The sequence below is a fragment of the Colossoma macropomum genome, unplaced genomic scaffold (genome assembly GCF_904425465.1).
Source record: "Colossoma macropomum unplaced genomic scaffold, Colossoma_macropomum, whole genome shotgun sequence".
Classification (NCBI taxonomy): Eukaryota; Metazoa; Chordata; class Actinopteri; order Characiformes; family Serrasalmidae; genus Colossoma; species Colossoma macropomum.
In genome coordinates, this window is record NW_023494790.1 from 37,467,091 (window position 1) to 37,483,532 (window position 16,442).

At 40.6% G+C, this 16,442-nt stretch overlaps 1 protein-coding gene across 1 annotated transcript; it reads left to right on the forward strand.

Moving 5' to 3' along the window:
• The first annotated feature begins 245 nt into the window (after positions 1–245).
• Positions 246–9,613, forward strand: LOC118809746 (elongin-B-like). The gene is made up of 4 exons (XM_036573294.1): positions 246–351; positions 4,078–4,212; positions 5,724–5,832; positions 7,396–9,613. The coding sequence occupies exons 1-4, from the start codon at positions 349–351 to the stop codon at positions 7,506–7,508; spliced, it is 360 nt and encodes a 119-aa protein (XP_036429187.1). The 5' UTR covers positions 246–348; the 3' UTR covers positions 7,509–9,613.
• Positions 9,614–16,442: the final 6,829 nt, after the last annotated feature.

Genomic DNA, 16,442 nt, shown 5'->3' on the forward strand with positions numbered 1-16,442 from the left:
TCTATTTTCATTTACAATGCCCTGCATGTTGACCTCTGCCATGAATGGATTAAAATAAATGGATTAAAATACATTTTAAGCCAAAACGGACGTCTGGTTCCTATCACCACCACTGTGAACAATTCTGACTCGGTACGTTTCTCTAGAACGGAGCATTTCACACCAGACCACTCTGAACGACTCTGTTTACATCTTTACCATTTAATTATGTAGAAATTTGATAAAATTGGTGGCGTTCCCCTTTCAAGCTGCCTTACCTCCGCCCCCCTCGGGTGCGTAAGTGACGCTCGCTGTACGTAAGTTGCGCAGCTCTGTGGGTGGAGAAGCGGAGCAGCATAAACTTCAGCTATGGTGAGTAATGACAATCCGCAAAACCGAGGAAATCTGCCGATAAAAGTGAAGGCGCGTTTGAATTTAGCCGTTTTTCAGAGTCGATTAACATTTGGGACACGACTCCGGCAAATATTCCTCTAAAACCGTTTGGTATTCAGTGAATACAGAGAGCCGTTCGGCGATTTACTTAGCCAGCAGGATTAGCTTAGCTTAGCTTAGCCTAGCCGCTAATTAGCATTAGCTCCGTCCAAGCGTCAGTTGTTACTGACGCTGCTAACCGACTCACTGGAAGGAGTTGGACGGCAACTGAGACATTTTAGTCATCAATTAGCCACGTTTTCTAACCCTAAAAGGCGATATTATTAAAGCACCGTTAATTTTAAACGTATTACGTTCGACTAGGCTGAAGTTGGGTTTCTATTCGTCAGCGTCTCGTTCGAATTTTCTCGTTCCACCTTAAATGGTGCAGCAGTGACGTTCAGACGCCTCAGGCACCAGAATGTAACTGCTGCACCATTTAAGGTGGAACGAGCAGTTGGTATTTTCGCTTTAAGTTGTCTCCGAAACCGAAACGGAGGGCAGTATTTGTTTTAATGGAAAAGAACTTCCCTTATTAATGTTCAGTCTCAGCAAGACATGACTGTTTAAAAATAGTAACAGATTTATTCTTATATACAATAATGTGGCAGTCGCTGCCTGTGAGGAATATAAGGTGAGCTTTTCATGAAAGTAAATTGCCTTGGGGAAGATATTAACTTAAACGACACACATCCTACATTTAATTTTATTTTTTTGTGGGTTTATGTGTCAGAAACAGCAGCTAGTATTTCATTTTTTGCATTTTGCAACCACTCTTTATCCTTTAGATATAAAGGGGAATTCCACCGATTTTTCAGAATTTCTGTATAATTCAGCGGCTGAGATGTAAACAGTCACTCAGAGTGGCTTGATGTGAAATGGTTCATTTGAGAAGCTTACAGACTCAGATTTCTTTACAGTGGTGGTGATACGAACCAGGGGTCTCAATGTTTACAATGCAAATATAGATATATCTACACGTTTTCTGAGTTTTATATGTAGCGCTGATAATGGTAAAACAGTGAAGAAAGAAAAAAGTTTTCTTCAGGGACTATTTTGCCTTAGAACACCCTTCATGTATCCCTCCACCATGAATGGATTAAGTGTGTTTTATACCAGAACTTTATCACAAAACCACTGTAAAATATCAGACACCAAGTATTCATAACCATGTAGTAACTTTCTGTGAGGGAGCTTTTAGAGGTGGACGTCTGATTCCTATCACCGCCACTGTGAACAGTTCTGACTCTGAAATTGGTTCCCTTTTTTAAAATGCTGTTTCTGTTGCTGTGCCTTTACGACTGATGTATGAACGCCTAAGCCGGATTTCTTTATAAGTCACTGCTGTTGAGGCCTGTGTTTAACAAAATGTTTTTTTACTAGTATGTTTGTTCCACATACATTTTTTTTTTAATTATGAGGTTAATAAGGAGCCAAAAATGAATTTTGCTGCATTCAAGCAACACTGCACTGAACTGACATTATAAGACTAGAAACTACACTGAAATACCCCCCACAAACCAGCAAGCTTTGTTAGGTGTGATAGTTAAGTTGCACTGGCAGCAGTAAAGCACTGTATCTGGTGTTATTATGTAATTGTGTTGAAGTTTTATAGTAGACTTACTTCCATGCAATGTATATTTTGACTACTTAAAGGGAAATTCCACTGATATTTCAAAATTTAAAATTAATTGAGATGGAAACAGGCATTCAGAGTGGTTTGATGTGAAGTGATGCACTGAAGAGAAACCTACCAACTCTGATTTCTGTAAAAGTGGTGGTGTTGGGAATCAGTGTTCACATCGCTACAACACACTTATAGCCATTTTATTTACCTTTCAGGAAGGTTCTGTGAGAACCTATTCATGTTTCCTGTGTTCTTACATGCAGTGTTGGTAATATTAACCCTCTGTTGCGCAATGTTGCCTCAGGGTAACAAACTCATTTTCCTCACTTTACAATAATGTTATACATATTTAAAGACAATGATAGCATTAACAATAAAGAGGAGAGTTTCAGTACGTCAATACAGAGCATGTGCTTGGTCATAGGTCATCTCTTATTGGGCACATTTTAACCTCTTTTTTAACGTTCAGTATCAATTCCTTTTGTTATGAGAATTTGCGTAAATATGTTTGTTGCCTAGAAGCAACACTGCATGATAGTGGAATGGATTTAGCCAGTCATGAGCCAGGTCTCACCACTTCAGGGAACACAGCTCTGTATAATTTCTTCTCATTGTTGCACAATGTTGCGTCAAGCCAACATACTCTAAAATGTTTTTGAATTTAATAAATTCTTTCGAAAAGTGAATGAAATTTTTTTTTTAATTGCTCTCATATTGCGTGCAGTATAGGGTTAAAATAGTTCTTTGAGAACTAATTTGCTGTATAATGCCCTGTTAGTATTTCCACCACATTTTAGGCCAAAAACTAACAGTAAACAATGTTTAAGGCATTAGGCAACATATTTGCAACCATTTAGTGAGAGAACTTTGAGAGGCATTAAACTCTAGGGACGTCTGGTTCCTGTCACCACCACTGTGAACAGTTCTGAGTCTCTCTAGAACAGAGCGGTTCACACCAAACTGCTCTGAATGATTCTGAAAGATTTATTTATGCAGAAACGTTTGGAAATCAGTGGAATTCCCCTTTGTGGCTGTGTCGGTACATGAACACTGAATACGCAGAAACTTAAGCTGTATTTCTGTGCTTCTACACTGGCTGCGTTTATATGCAAAGATTTTTACCAATCTGATTAAATATATTCTGATTATAGATTCAGACTGAGGTGTTTATACTCACTCTACTCAACAATCTGATAAAATCTCTGTTTTCATGCTCACTACAAGTAATCAGATCCAGAATGACGTGCATGTGTAGAGAACCGCTTAAACATTACCATGACAACCAGCATCCAGAGTCCAGTCAGAGTGAGATGAGCAGCAGTGAGCAGTGCTTGTGTTTTTAATTCCTTTAAAATGATGTCAGACTCAGGAAAACGTCCTTCACATGTCCTTATTAAAGAAGGCCGAGAGGAAGACGTCGTGTTCTGAGACACATAAGCTGGACGTCCGTCCCACCGCTGTCTTTTAAAGATCAGAGCATAAACTTCGTCTCCTCTGCAGACCAGTTTCTGCTCCACCATGTTGAATGCTGTAACTTTCCGATTGGGAATGTAATCAGATACAGGTGTTTACATGGATATTATTCTTCTATTTAACAGATTATTTACAGGATTACCCGCCTCGTTCAGTCGGATAGGAATTGTATTCTGAATGGCCTCAGTTGAACTAGTCTATTCTGATTGAGGTGTTTACATGGATGTGTTCTGTTCCGATTGAGCTATTAGTCGGATTATTAACGGATTATCAGGCTGCATGTAAACTGTTGATAGTCGTTTCTAGAAAGAGCGCATGCAGGTATATATGTCTGTGTCATTCTTCCAAGCAATTCAGAGTAACAAGCTGAACTGTGGCTTCATCAGAGTGCTGTCCTCTAAACTAGACCCAAGTGCAGTGATAGTTTGTCAGTTTACCTTGTTGGGAACATTACAGGGTTATTGTGGGTACACAGTCTGTAGGCCACAAGCCGTGATAAGAAACTGTGATAAGAGTATTTCAAATAAAGCTGTCTGAACTAAATGTCTCTCTGTCTCTCTCCCCAGGACGTGTTTTTAATGATTAGGCGTCATAAGACAACAATCTTCACCGACGCCAAAGAGTCCACTACCGTTTATGAGTTAAAGCGCATCGTTGAGGGGATCCTGAAGAGGCCGCCTGAAGACCAGAGGCTTTACAAGGTATGCAGTGGTGCTTCACTACACACACAAAATGTTCTAAATGACCTAGCACGCTCAGCAATCTTTTCATAGCTACTGTTTTGAGTTTGGATTCGCAGCATTATATACACGTACATCTCCATTTTCCTCAAAATATGTAAATGTAGATTATGAAAGTCTCAGAGAACACTGTGTAAAGTATTAAAAGTGTGTGTATGATACTAAATGTTCTATTATACATCCAGAAAGGTTTGGAAGAGAAAAAAAATCAAGATAGAAATATAAAACATGGCTTATCTAAGCTTAATAGGTGTGGTCCTAATACTCTAATGAGCTCATGTGATGGTCAGAGGGCTGTCAAACACTCCTAGTCTGCTACACCACTAAAGCAGAGCACAACAGCATGAGCAACATGGAGAGAAATGAGTGAAGACCAGTGCATTACAGTTATTTATTATGGCCCACTCCTTATTCTTCAGTGATGGGAAGCTGAAGTCAGCTATTCGCCAGCTTCTTGTTAGAATTTTCCCGTTCCACCTTAAATGGAGCAGCAGTTACATTCTGGTGCGTCGGGCGTCAGAACTGCTGCACCATTTAAGGTGGAATGAGGAAATTAGCTAGCTAGCTACCAAAACATCAGCATACTACTAGTGATTTTTTTTAACGCTTATTATGAAGAAAACAACCATAATACATTGAAACGACATTAAGCTAAGATAATACAGTGGTTATTATAATTTTTTAACAGAGAAAATTCTCACATTTGTGGGTTTCTTTGGTCGCAATTTGGGCATTAATCTGTGTTCACGCTGGAGTTGAAGTGTCCCAAGTCTTTTCTTCATATTGGTGACAGATTTGTATTTGTGACAGTGTGAACAGCAAAAACCCACTGAATTGGACAGTTTTGGTTCTGATTGGGGTCACTTTACGGGGTACTGAAGTCTGATACACATGCGATCATGCGACTTTTTTGTTAGTCCAACTCAACGTTTGTCAAAATTCCCTGCTGGCAAGAATAAACTTCCTGTGATGTCAACAAAATGCGTGTTACCATGGCTGTGGTCCCTGTATTTTATTTTAGAGGACAAGTGAGAACCACAGGCGGTGTAAGTAGAAACATGACTCAGTCTAATGGAAGAAATCAGCTGAACAGCAAAATCACATTTTACTTAATGGATGTTTTGGGTGGACAATAGTCTTAGTTCTTGTTTCTTGAGGACTGTTTGTCCTCCAGATTTAAACTTGCCGTGTCGCTGATTTGTTGCAGCTGGTGTGTTGCACTGCAAATTATGCTTCCAAAAATACTTGTCAGCACCATCTTGTGGACAAGGAAAAACAATGTACTTTGGTGTTCTGTTATTCTGTTAGTTTACCAATGGGTACATATTCAATTGATTGTTTTCTCCCACCCATATTGTGTCCATCATCCAGTAAGACGCTATTTGACAGCTGGTGCCACTGTACAGTGCCATTGTACCAGTGCAGAAGCTTGGCAACTTGGCCTCATTGTGTTCCCTGTATGTGTGTTTCAGGATGAGCAGCTGCTAGAAGACAGTAAAACACTGGGAGACTCCGGTTTCACCAACCAAACAGCCAGACCACAGGCTCCAGCTACAGTAGGATTAGCCTTCCGCATCAGCGGTATGTCTCAGTCTTCCTCCTAGCTTTGTCATCTGCCTTTGAGTAATAATGTTATATTGTCAAAACTTATCCTGCATAATTGTAATAATTCAGGTCATACAGTTACACCAAAAGACACAGTGTAAAAATTCACTAATTTGCAAGTGCTAAGTGAAGCAGTGGGTCAGCATTAATTGTTCTCAGGTTTTTTTTTTCATATGTAATCCTGATGTCTGTGGGTACCAGTAATTCTAAAACTTGGGGCAGCTTGCCTGGTTATAATTCTTTGAAAATAATTCTGATAATTTGATAAAAGTAAGTTAAAATAAAATAAACTAAAATTAACCTGGCCCTGAAATTGATAAATGAATATGTATTAAATGACAAAGACTAGATTATAAGTTAGTAGTTGGTCTGTCCACCATTGTATACATGGATAATCTGGTTGCTAAGAAGTCACAACAAAACATTTCAGGAAGTAAACACTAAGAACTGTAATCTAAACCGTAACTATCCCAGCACCACCACTATTGTTCGGTACGGAAGTTTACTATTGTTCCCTTTAATTCCCTCTTTTACTGCAGACTTTTATTCTTAAACACTTTTCTCCTGGCTTATTAATTAAGCTATTAAACATAAGTCTTAATATTTAGTGCACATTATTCAATAACTATTAGGACTGCACAATATATACAAAGCTGTGCTTCTGCATTTATATTGATGCATGCAGTGTCTGCAATACATATTCCAGGATATTAATCCACTTTGAGGAATCAGTCCCTGTACATGATTAAATATTTCCCTACATTGTTGTAATATAAATAATTAGAGACGCATTATATTGGAATCCCATCAGTACTGTCATCTTAATATTTGATGGTTTATTTATTCAACTCCAGGAGAGCAGAAAGTTCAGGCGGTGGTGGGCTAATACAAAAGTCTGCATTTCATTCATTTCACTGCATTCATAGCCGACTGCCGGAGGGGCAGTCGTGGGCTGGAGGTTAGGGAACCAGCCCTGTGACTGAAGTGCCCTTGAGCAAGACACCTAACCCCCAACTGCTCTCCGGGCAAGTGTCCCAGGATAGGGCTGCCCACCTCTCTGGGCAGGTGTGCTCACTGCCCCCTAGTGTGTGTGTTCACTAGTGTGTATGTGGTGTTTCACTGCATGGATGGGTCAAAATGCAGAGATGAAATTTCCTGGTTGTGGGACTAATAAGGGTCCTAAATGTTATTGGAAAAGACAAAGTCATTTATTTTCAACACTGCGCATAATGCGCTGCACTGAATCCACATAATCAGGTCTAATTATGCTCTCTTTGTAGTCAAATATGCAGTTGGAAATTGTTTTTAGGTACTGACAATATCCACAATGTGCTCAGAAAAGCATATTGTGACGTGTTTCATATATATATATATATATATATATATATAATGTGTGTGTTACTAACATGTAATAGTTTACTAAATTAAGCTGTTATATAAAAAGTAGTGGGGGGGGGGAACTTGTGTTACTTAGCCCTGGTTTCGGAGATGCTTATCTTAATATGATCATTCTCTTTCTTTCTCTCTTCTCCTCTATAGATGATGCGTTTGAGCCCCTGCAGGTGGAGCCGTTCTCCAACCCTCCAGAGCTTCCTGACGTCATGAAGCCTCAGGACTCTGGCAGCACGGCCAACGAGCAGTCAGTGCAGTAAGAGCGGACAGAAGAGAGGAATGAGTGGAGGAAAAGAGGAGGAGAAGAACCGAGTGCTCTGTTACACGGAAGGGTCCAATACACCCGGACTGAGTACTTAAAGGGGTTTAGGGGTTTAATAAAACCAAACGGGGCATATTGTCACCCGCAGTCGAACTGAACTGAATCCGCCACTCCTCAGTGTGTCCACACAAACCTACACAAAGAAATCCAATTTAATGTTATATAGACCATGTAATTTACTCATTCAGGACTGAGGCTCATTTCAATCTCACTGACTTCCAGCGCACTGGCTCCACTGACTGACCTCATTTTCTTTCAGCCGAACGACACTGGGCTTCTTTAGCGTGTAGCTGTGCATCTAAAAGGCTGCTGTCACCATTTGTGTTGTTAGTTTACTTCAAAAGAAAAAAAAACAATAGAAGAAAAGGACGAGAAAAAGCGGTCGACTCTTACACTTTTGGGCTTTGACATGTTCTGTTATTGGGCCAAGTTGTGGATATGCTCGAGAATTTACATTTGAATTTGTGTTGAAAACGTGTGGGTTTCTTCTCTTTCTTTTTGGAGAGAAAGTTTTTGGCTTTGCTCATTTTATATATCTCAGTCTAGCCCTAAACTGATGAATAGTGCATTATCTAATTTATCTTTTTTTTTGTTTGTTTGTGATTTAAGCATTTAGGAAACAACCCTTTTAGGCGGTTATATTAAATCATAATTTTACACAATTCAAGTTCACATTTCCTCATTTATTTCTGGTAGTGTGTCTAGTTAGTGCTTGACTGCATTTCATGAGCTAACTCACAATTAAAGATGAAAATTTAAATGTACAAAAAAAACAAAGAACAGGCAACTTTAAGGTTTCTAGGTGGCTGTTACTTCTGTTTTTAGCTGTGCGACACTTTCGTCCATTTTCATAGACAAAATCATGTCACACAGTGTCAGAAACCTCACAGGCAGGTCTGTTTGAGATTTACTTAAGAAGGAATTACACGAATTTTTCAAACACACTGCATAATTAAATACTTAAGAAGTAGTTATTCAGAGTGTTTTGATGTGAAAGGCGCCATCCTAGAGAATCTCACTGAGTCACAGTTGCTCATAGTGGTGGTAATAGGAACCAGACGTCTGAAGAGTTTAATTACTGTCAGGTTTGGTTTCCCAGACAGGGATCAAGTCTAGTTCTGGACGAGTTTCAATGGAGAGTCTCCCTTCAGAATGCTGTGTAGTCTAATGCTATTCTTAACCCAACCCGAAATCCCCACGTCAGTAAAAAGTTTGAGTGGAATGGTTATGAATACACTGCCTGGTGTCTGACACATGATTTAATGATAGTCTTGAGAAGCTTTTGGCTTAAAATGTTTTTTTTTTTGTTTTGTTTTTTTTTAATATGTTTATGGTGGAGGGGTACATGCAGGGGGTTGTGAAGCAAAAGAAAACTTTTTTATTCCCTGATTTACTATTAGTTTACCATCAACATTACATATAAAACTCAAAAGACACAAATAGGTTCTGGAGGTTTTTGGAGAGCGAATAAAATGGTGTTGTAGACATGGTGACCCCTGGTTCCCATCACCACCACTGTAAAGAAATCTGAGCCTGTAGGTTTCCCTACAATGAGCCATTTCACATCAAACCACTCAGAATGACTTTGTTTACATCTCAACACATTTTGGTAAAGTTACCTTTTTATAGTTCAACAGTTTCTAAATGTGCGATTTAGAAAGCAGCTTGGTAAATATTGGTGGACTTCAAGCTTCCAGTACTTAGCTACATTAGCCTTATAGCTCGAGTGACAAGCTAAAGAAGCAAACTTCAGATGCCAAACGTGTCTTGATAAGGAGATGGGGGTGGGTATTTTTTTTTTTACACTTCCTTTAAAGGTTATGTTGTATGTTTTGCATATTAGGAACATAATTGTACAGTTAACTGCGAATCCCTATTTTACAGCTTGTATTAATTTGCTGTATTAGGACATACACAATGGGACAAGTCTATATTACAGACCTTACTTGTGCTCTTGGTGTCTGGAGACCAAAGAGGTTTTATGAAGACAAGTAAAGGAAGCCAGGATGAGAATAATTAATAAAAATAAATCAGTAAAATAACCGTTTCAGTATGATTCCCAAATCAGCCTCTTCTTACTAGTGTAACTAGTGCTTCAGTGAGAGAGCGAATGGATTTGTAAACCCAGAAAAAGTACTGAAATGATTGAAGGAAATCCTTTCATTTGTGGAGACCATGGTCCACTAGGTCAGCCCAGAGAGCAGATACGCAGCAAAGACCACATGCACAAAATTACCCTTGCAAAAAGCATTATATATTGTATTATATTAGAAATGAGATACAAATCAGAAGCAGCCAGCTGTTGGTTGGCTCTGTGTTCCAGTGCATTGTATTTAACATGAAGCACTGACAAGTTAAATGGTAGATTGTCTGCTTTAATTCAAGGGTTTGTACATCTATTTTGGGGTGACTCATGTAGGAATGCTTGGTAAGGGTGGGTGATACTGCAAAAATACCAACATTATGATGTATTTTCATACACTGATCAGCCTTAGCATTAAAACCACCTCCTTGTTTCTACATTCACTGTCCATTTTATCAGCTCCACTGACCATTTAGGAGCTCTTTGTAGTTCTACAATTACAGACTGTAGTCCATCTGCATACTTTGTTAGCCCCCTTTTACCCTGTTCTTCAGTGGTCAAGACCCCCACAGGACCCCCACAGAGCAGGTACTGTTTTGGTGGTGGATCATTCTCAGCACTGCAGTGACACTGACGTGGTGGTGGTGTGTTAGTGTGTGTTGTGCTGGTGCGAGTGGATCAGACACTGCAGTGCTGCTGGAGTTTTTAAACACTGTCCACTCTATTAGACACTCCTACCTTGTCAGTCCACCTTGTAGATGTAAAGTCAGAGACAATAGCTCGTGTTTTTGGTTGGTGGACGGTTCTCAGTCCAGCAGCACTGCTGTGTCTGATCCACTCGCACCAGCGCAACACACACTCCACCACGTCAGTGTCACTGCAGTGCTGAGAATGACCCACCACCCAAATAGTACCTGCTCTGTGGGGGTCTTGACCATTGAAGAACAGGGTAACAAAGTATCAGAGAAACAGATGGACTACAGTCTGTAACTGTAGAACTACAAAGTGCTCCTGTATGGTCAGTGGAGCTGATAAAATGGACAGTGAGTGTAGAAACGAGGTGGTTTTAATGTTATGGCTGATCAGTGTGTGTGTGTGTGGTGTCATAATATTTGTGTTTACTGAGAATTTGCAAGCAGGTTTGAACGGACTTGGCAAAAATAAACTGTTTAAGAAGAAACTGGAGGAAAAAAATCTGATAATTTTTACAAAATAAATTCAAATATGATGTCATAATGGGCTGACGTCCAATAAGCTACATGTTAGTATGCAGTTGGTATAGTAACATGTAGCTGATTGGATGTCAGACTATTATGACATCATCTTTTTTTATTCATTTACAACTACACACTGGTTGACGTTTACATGCTCTGTGACTGTATGAAATAAGCAGCTGGGTGTTCTAGAATTGATGTAATCTTACAACTTAGGGGACTGAAAGTAACCGGACACTTGTTTCTTGTCTTGCTGCCGTGTTAGTTCAAGAAAGAGCTGACAAAAGGCCGAGAGTGGATTCTACTTGTGGTACTTGTATCATAGAGACCTGTTGATAGTATCAGAGCCGGTTAATGAGGAGCCTGGCCACTTCCTATTTCCCCCGTTATATCAAAAACAGGACTGCTAGACAGCAGAGGGCGCCCGCGAGCGAGTCCTCAGTGAATGGGAGTAAATGGAGCTCAACGGCTTTAAACGAAAGTTAAAATAGTTTCTAATAACTTATTCAGAACTTTCCTTTAATTTGAGAAAGTAGAAGGATGTGTTTCACTAAAAAAGCAAAGAAAACTCACCCGTTTGTTTCCTTTTTTCCACAGCAAACGGGTTTTGGGCAGCAGAACGCTGGCATTACTGCTACTGAGTGCTGATTGGTTAGCATTACTGCTACTGAGTGCTCATTGGTTGGCGAGCGGAGCAGCTCATTGGCTGTTCGCGCTCACAGACGTCATTGACGTACAGGCACTGTTTTAAACTGCTATAGCTCGAGTTCAAAACCTCTTAAAAATATAACAGCAGTGTTAAAATGTTTAATCCTGTTCTGTGTTCAGGAAATGAATGATTGATTAATTTTACATTAAAAATGTTTCAGCATTTATAAACTATGATTTTGCTCAAATGCTTCATCTTAACCTATTCATTTTGGACTCACTCGGGAGCGCCCTCTAGCGTTTGAGAAACTTAGAAGACATTACAGAGTGGAAATTCCAGAGAACTTGTACAGAGGAGAAAGGAGAAAGTTCTGGGCAAGTGATTAGAAACTATTTTAACTTTTCGTTTTTAGCCGCTTAGCTCCATTTACTCCCATTCATTGAGGACTCGCTCGCGGGCACCCTCTGGCATTTTGCAGTCATGTTTTTGATATAATGGTGGAAATAGGAAGAGGCCAGGCTCCTCATAACCCAGCTCTGGTCTCAACACGAGGGCTGAAGGAAGAGTCGATGCCAGGACAGCAGGCTGAAATCAACATAAAGTCAGAGACAGAGCCACAGCATTAGACGTGTCAAATCTGGCCAGAGAAACCAACTGCTTTGTATGTTGTCAGGACTCAAGAATGCACTGGTGAGATGAGCAATAATAAAAGACTTACAGCAGTGGATGACCGTTTCAGTCATGAAGGAAAAACGTGTCAAACACAACTAAGTACACCAGCATGACCTCGGAGCGTTCAGCATGTGACTCAATGACTAAAAATACATGAAAGCACTCTGGAACAAAGTCTTATGAGCTGAAACGTTGAAGATTAACTTCTTAATCTTTATCTCAACTCCCTATAAAACACTTCTAGCAACAGAAAGACATGGACAATTGTGTCACTGTCTAAATATTGCAGATTAGTTCACTGATAACATGAGATCTGAAGTCTATAGTATGGAGAGGAATTCGTGAAAAGCAGCTACTGCAGTGGAAACGTGAAATGCAACGCACACATGACATCATTTTTCCATAGTGACATGCAGAGAAAACAAGCCCTCTATTACACTGCTTTCATGTCACTTTTGCAATCTGTACTGAAAAACATTGCAGGAGGATCGCATTTTAAAAAATCCAGAATTTGTGTCAGAATTGAATACAATCTGCCTTGAAATGTAATAAAGCCAGGAAAATATTGCAGAACTTTAAACAACATTAAAACAATGTAATCTTTTAATGCATCTTTTAATGTTGGCACATTTGGTTGCATTTCAATGAGCCAAATACATTTGAAGTGCAAAAAAGAAGTCAAACAACGTGGAAACAGTGTAATAGAGGGTTTGTTTTTCATTTTGGCACATATTCGTCATGTCACTATGGAAAAACGTCATGTGTGCACTGCATTCCACTGTTTTCACTGTTATGACTGCACCTCAATGAGGCAAGTCAGTTTAGAGTACCGCAAAACAGCCGTGCATTCATTACATTTTAAAGTGGATTGTATTCAGTTCCGACCAGTTCAGCAGTTCATTTTAAAATTAAAAGTATGTGAAATGAAAACAATGTAAAAGAGCAGGGGTGTCAGACTCAACCACTGAAAGGGCCTTATTAAGAAATCTCAACAAATCTGTGGGCCAGAGAACGCCTCTGTTTTTTAATTCATTTTTAATTAACATTTTGCTGTGAAGGGCGGCACGGTGGCGCAGTGGGTAGCGCTGTCGCCTCACAGCAAGAATGGCCTGGGTTCGATTCCCAGCTGGGTGACCAGGGTTGTTTCTGTGTGGAGTTTGCATGTTCTCCCCGTGTCTGCGTGGGTTTCCTCCCACAGTCCAAAAACATGCAGTCAGGTCAATTGGACGTGCTAAATTGCCCCTAGGTGTGAGTGTGTGTGTGTGGATGTATATGTCTGTTTGTCTGCCCTGCGATGGACTGGCGACCTGTCCAGGGTGTATCCTGCCTTCCGCCCGATGACAGCTGGGATAGGCTCCAGCACCCCACCGCGACCCAGAAGGATAAGCGGTTTAGATGATGGATGGATGGATGGATTTTGCTGTGAACTGAACTGACCATTGTTTATTCAAAATACACAAAAACGTCAACAGTAAATTATAGACACTTGTAGTAGGCCTTGAAATATTACATGGACACTTGGACATTTTAAATGTCCCCAGGAGCTCAGACTTTTAAACCTACCTATTTGCTTGAACACCTGAAATCCTGTCTTTTACTGCAAGTTCATTAAGACTTGGGCTCAATTTCTGAGCTGCAATTAATTGTTTGCTGATATGACTGGTGTGGAATTGTGTAGAATTGTGTAGAACTGAGGTGTAACCGCTGTCCCGAATTTTTGGAGTAGGAGAGTCAGAGCACATTACAGTGCACGTTGCAGTGCATGCTGGGGACTGTAGTGCAGCGCACTGTGAAACAGGCTAATATTAATAGAAAATTCAAATACTTTTGTGGGCCAGACAGGATTGTGGTCCACAGGCCTTGTGTTTGACACATGGGTAATAGAGGGTTTGTTTTTCTTTTTGGCACATATTCTGCATGTCACTATTGAAAAATGTCATGTGTGCTTTGCATTTCATGTTTTTTCCACTGTAACGACGGCTTTTCAATCAGGCATGAATTCCTTTCCGTACTGTAGAAGAACCTTTTTTGGATACAACCAAATGCTGCAAGCAAATTTGGATTTTGCAGAAAATGAGGGGCTGTAGGATTTTTCTTTTGGCCCAGTAAATAAACAGCTCTAGATCCAACATAGCTGGCATTTGACGCTATGGAAACCCCCCGGAAGGACATGGGTATAAAGATGACATGGGTTTTTCTATAAAAAAATGTCTTGGGATAACTGTTCTGAGAAAATTATCTCGAGATAATTTTATAAAGATAAAATTATCAGGCAATTTTGCATAAAAGGCTTAAACAAGCAGAGGCCGAAGATCTTCTGCATAAGAAGACATCCAGCACCTGGTGCTGGTATCTGAGACTTCAGGATGTGAAAGCAGAACTTCTCTGATCAAATACATGTGTCATGGACTTCTGCTTGTTCTATCTGAAAGGGGAACTTCACCATTTTTTCAAAAGTTCCACATAATTGAATGGTTAAAATATAGAGTCATTCACAGTAGTTTGATGTTAAAGGCTCCGTTCAGAATTGCTCACAGTGGTGGTGATAGGAACCAGACGTCTGAAGAGTTTAAGGCCTCTAAAAGCTCCCTCACAGACAGTTATTATACAAAAATGGTTATGAATTCACCGCCTGATGCCTAAACATTGTTTTGCGATAAAGTTTTGGCCTAAAACGTCGTTAATCCATTTATAGTGCAGAGTGTCCTGAGGAAAAATAGTCCCCAAAGAAAACCTACTCAGATTTTACCATCATCAACATTACATATAAATCCAGAAGACTCGTGTAGGTTCACTGGTGGTTTTGAGTAGTAAATAAAATGTCTATATTTGTGTTGTAGTCATGGTGACCCCTGTTTCCTATCACCACCACTGTAAAGACATCTGAGAACTTTCTCTACAACGAACCGTTTCAGACCAAACCACTCTGAATGACTGCATTGCAACGAGGGAATTATGCAAAAACTAAAAAGAAATTCTGAAAAATCGGTGGAATTCCCCTTTAGGTTTTCAGGCTTCGGTTCAACTGGGGTTGGACAGAAGAGGCTCGTCGTGTTTATTAGTCATTTAGTGCGCACAGCCAGGCTCTTGTGTGCCACAGAAGACACACCAAGCCTTCTGCTGTGTAACTTTCTCGTTATAACGTGTTAAATCTCAGAGGTGGTGCTTCTCGTTCACCCCTCAGAAGCTGAGGCGAGCAGTTAGCCTATGCTAAGCTAACGGAGGCGGCGGCTCTGCGGTGTTTTAACGGCATTCCTTCGTGTCCCCAACCGGTTAATAAACGTTAATTCCGCAACAGAAACGGCAGAAAAGCCTGACAACAACTTCGCTGCCCTGTTTCTCCAGACTGTACCCGCCGGCTGACTCCGCTCTGCGCCCCCGTTTCTACCGACGAGGCCAAATATGGGCTAGGAATGCGCGCGGTGACGCCGCTCGGCGGGGAATTGGAGGGGCGTGGCCTATGGATATAACCACTCCCCTTCCCGCTATGACAGACGCAGCAGGACTTTGGCCCCGCCCCTCCAGCGCCGGCCGAACAGTTATGCTTACCCAGCAGTTACATACACAGAAAATTAGAAACTCTACAGTTTTCTTTTACAATTAAAATGCAAATATTCAACGCTCATTGTCCATTTTATCAGCTCCACTTACTATATAGGTGCATTTTGTAGTTCCACAGTTACAGACTGTAGTCCATCTGATCAGACACAGCAGTGCTGCTGGAGTTTTTAAACACCTCAGTGTCACTGCTGGACTGAGAATAGTCCACCAACCAAAAATATCCAGCCAGCAGCGTCCTGAGGGCAGCGTCCTGTGACCACTGATGAAGGACTAGAGGATGACCAACACAGACTGTGCAGCAGCAGATGAGCTATTGTCTCTGACTTTACATCTACAAGGTGGACTGACAAGGTAGGAGTGTCTAATAGAGTGGACAGTGAGTGGACACAGTGTTTAAAAACTCCAGCAGCACTGCTGTGTCTGATCCACTCAGACCAGCACAACAGACACTAACACACCACCACCACGTCAGTGTTACTGCAGTGCTGAGAATGATCCACCACCCAAATAGTACCTGCTCTGTGAGGGTCCATGCGGGTCCTGACCACTGAAGAACAGGGTAAAAGGGGGCTAACAAAGTATGCAGAGAAACAGATGGACTACAGTCTGTAACTGTAGAACTACAAAGTGCACCTATATATATATATATATATGCACATGTGAACAACTCTCCAACATACACCAACAATATTT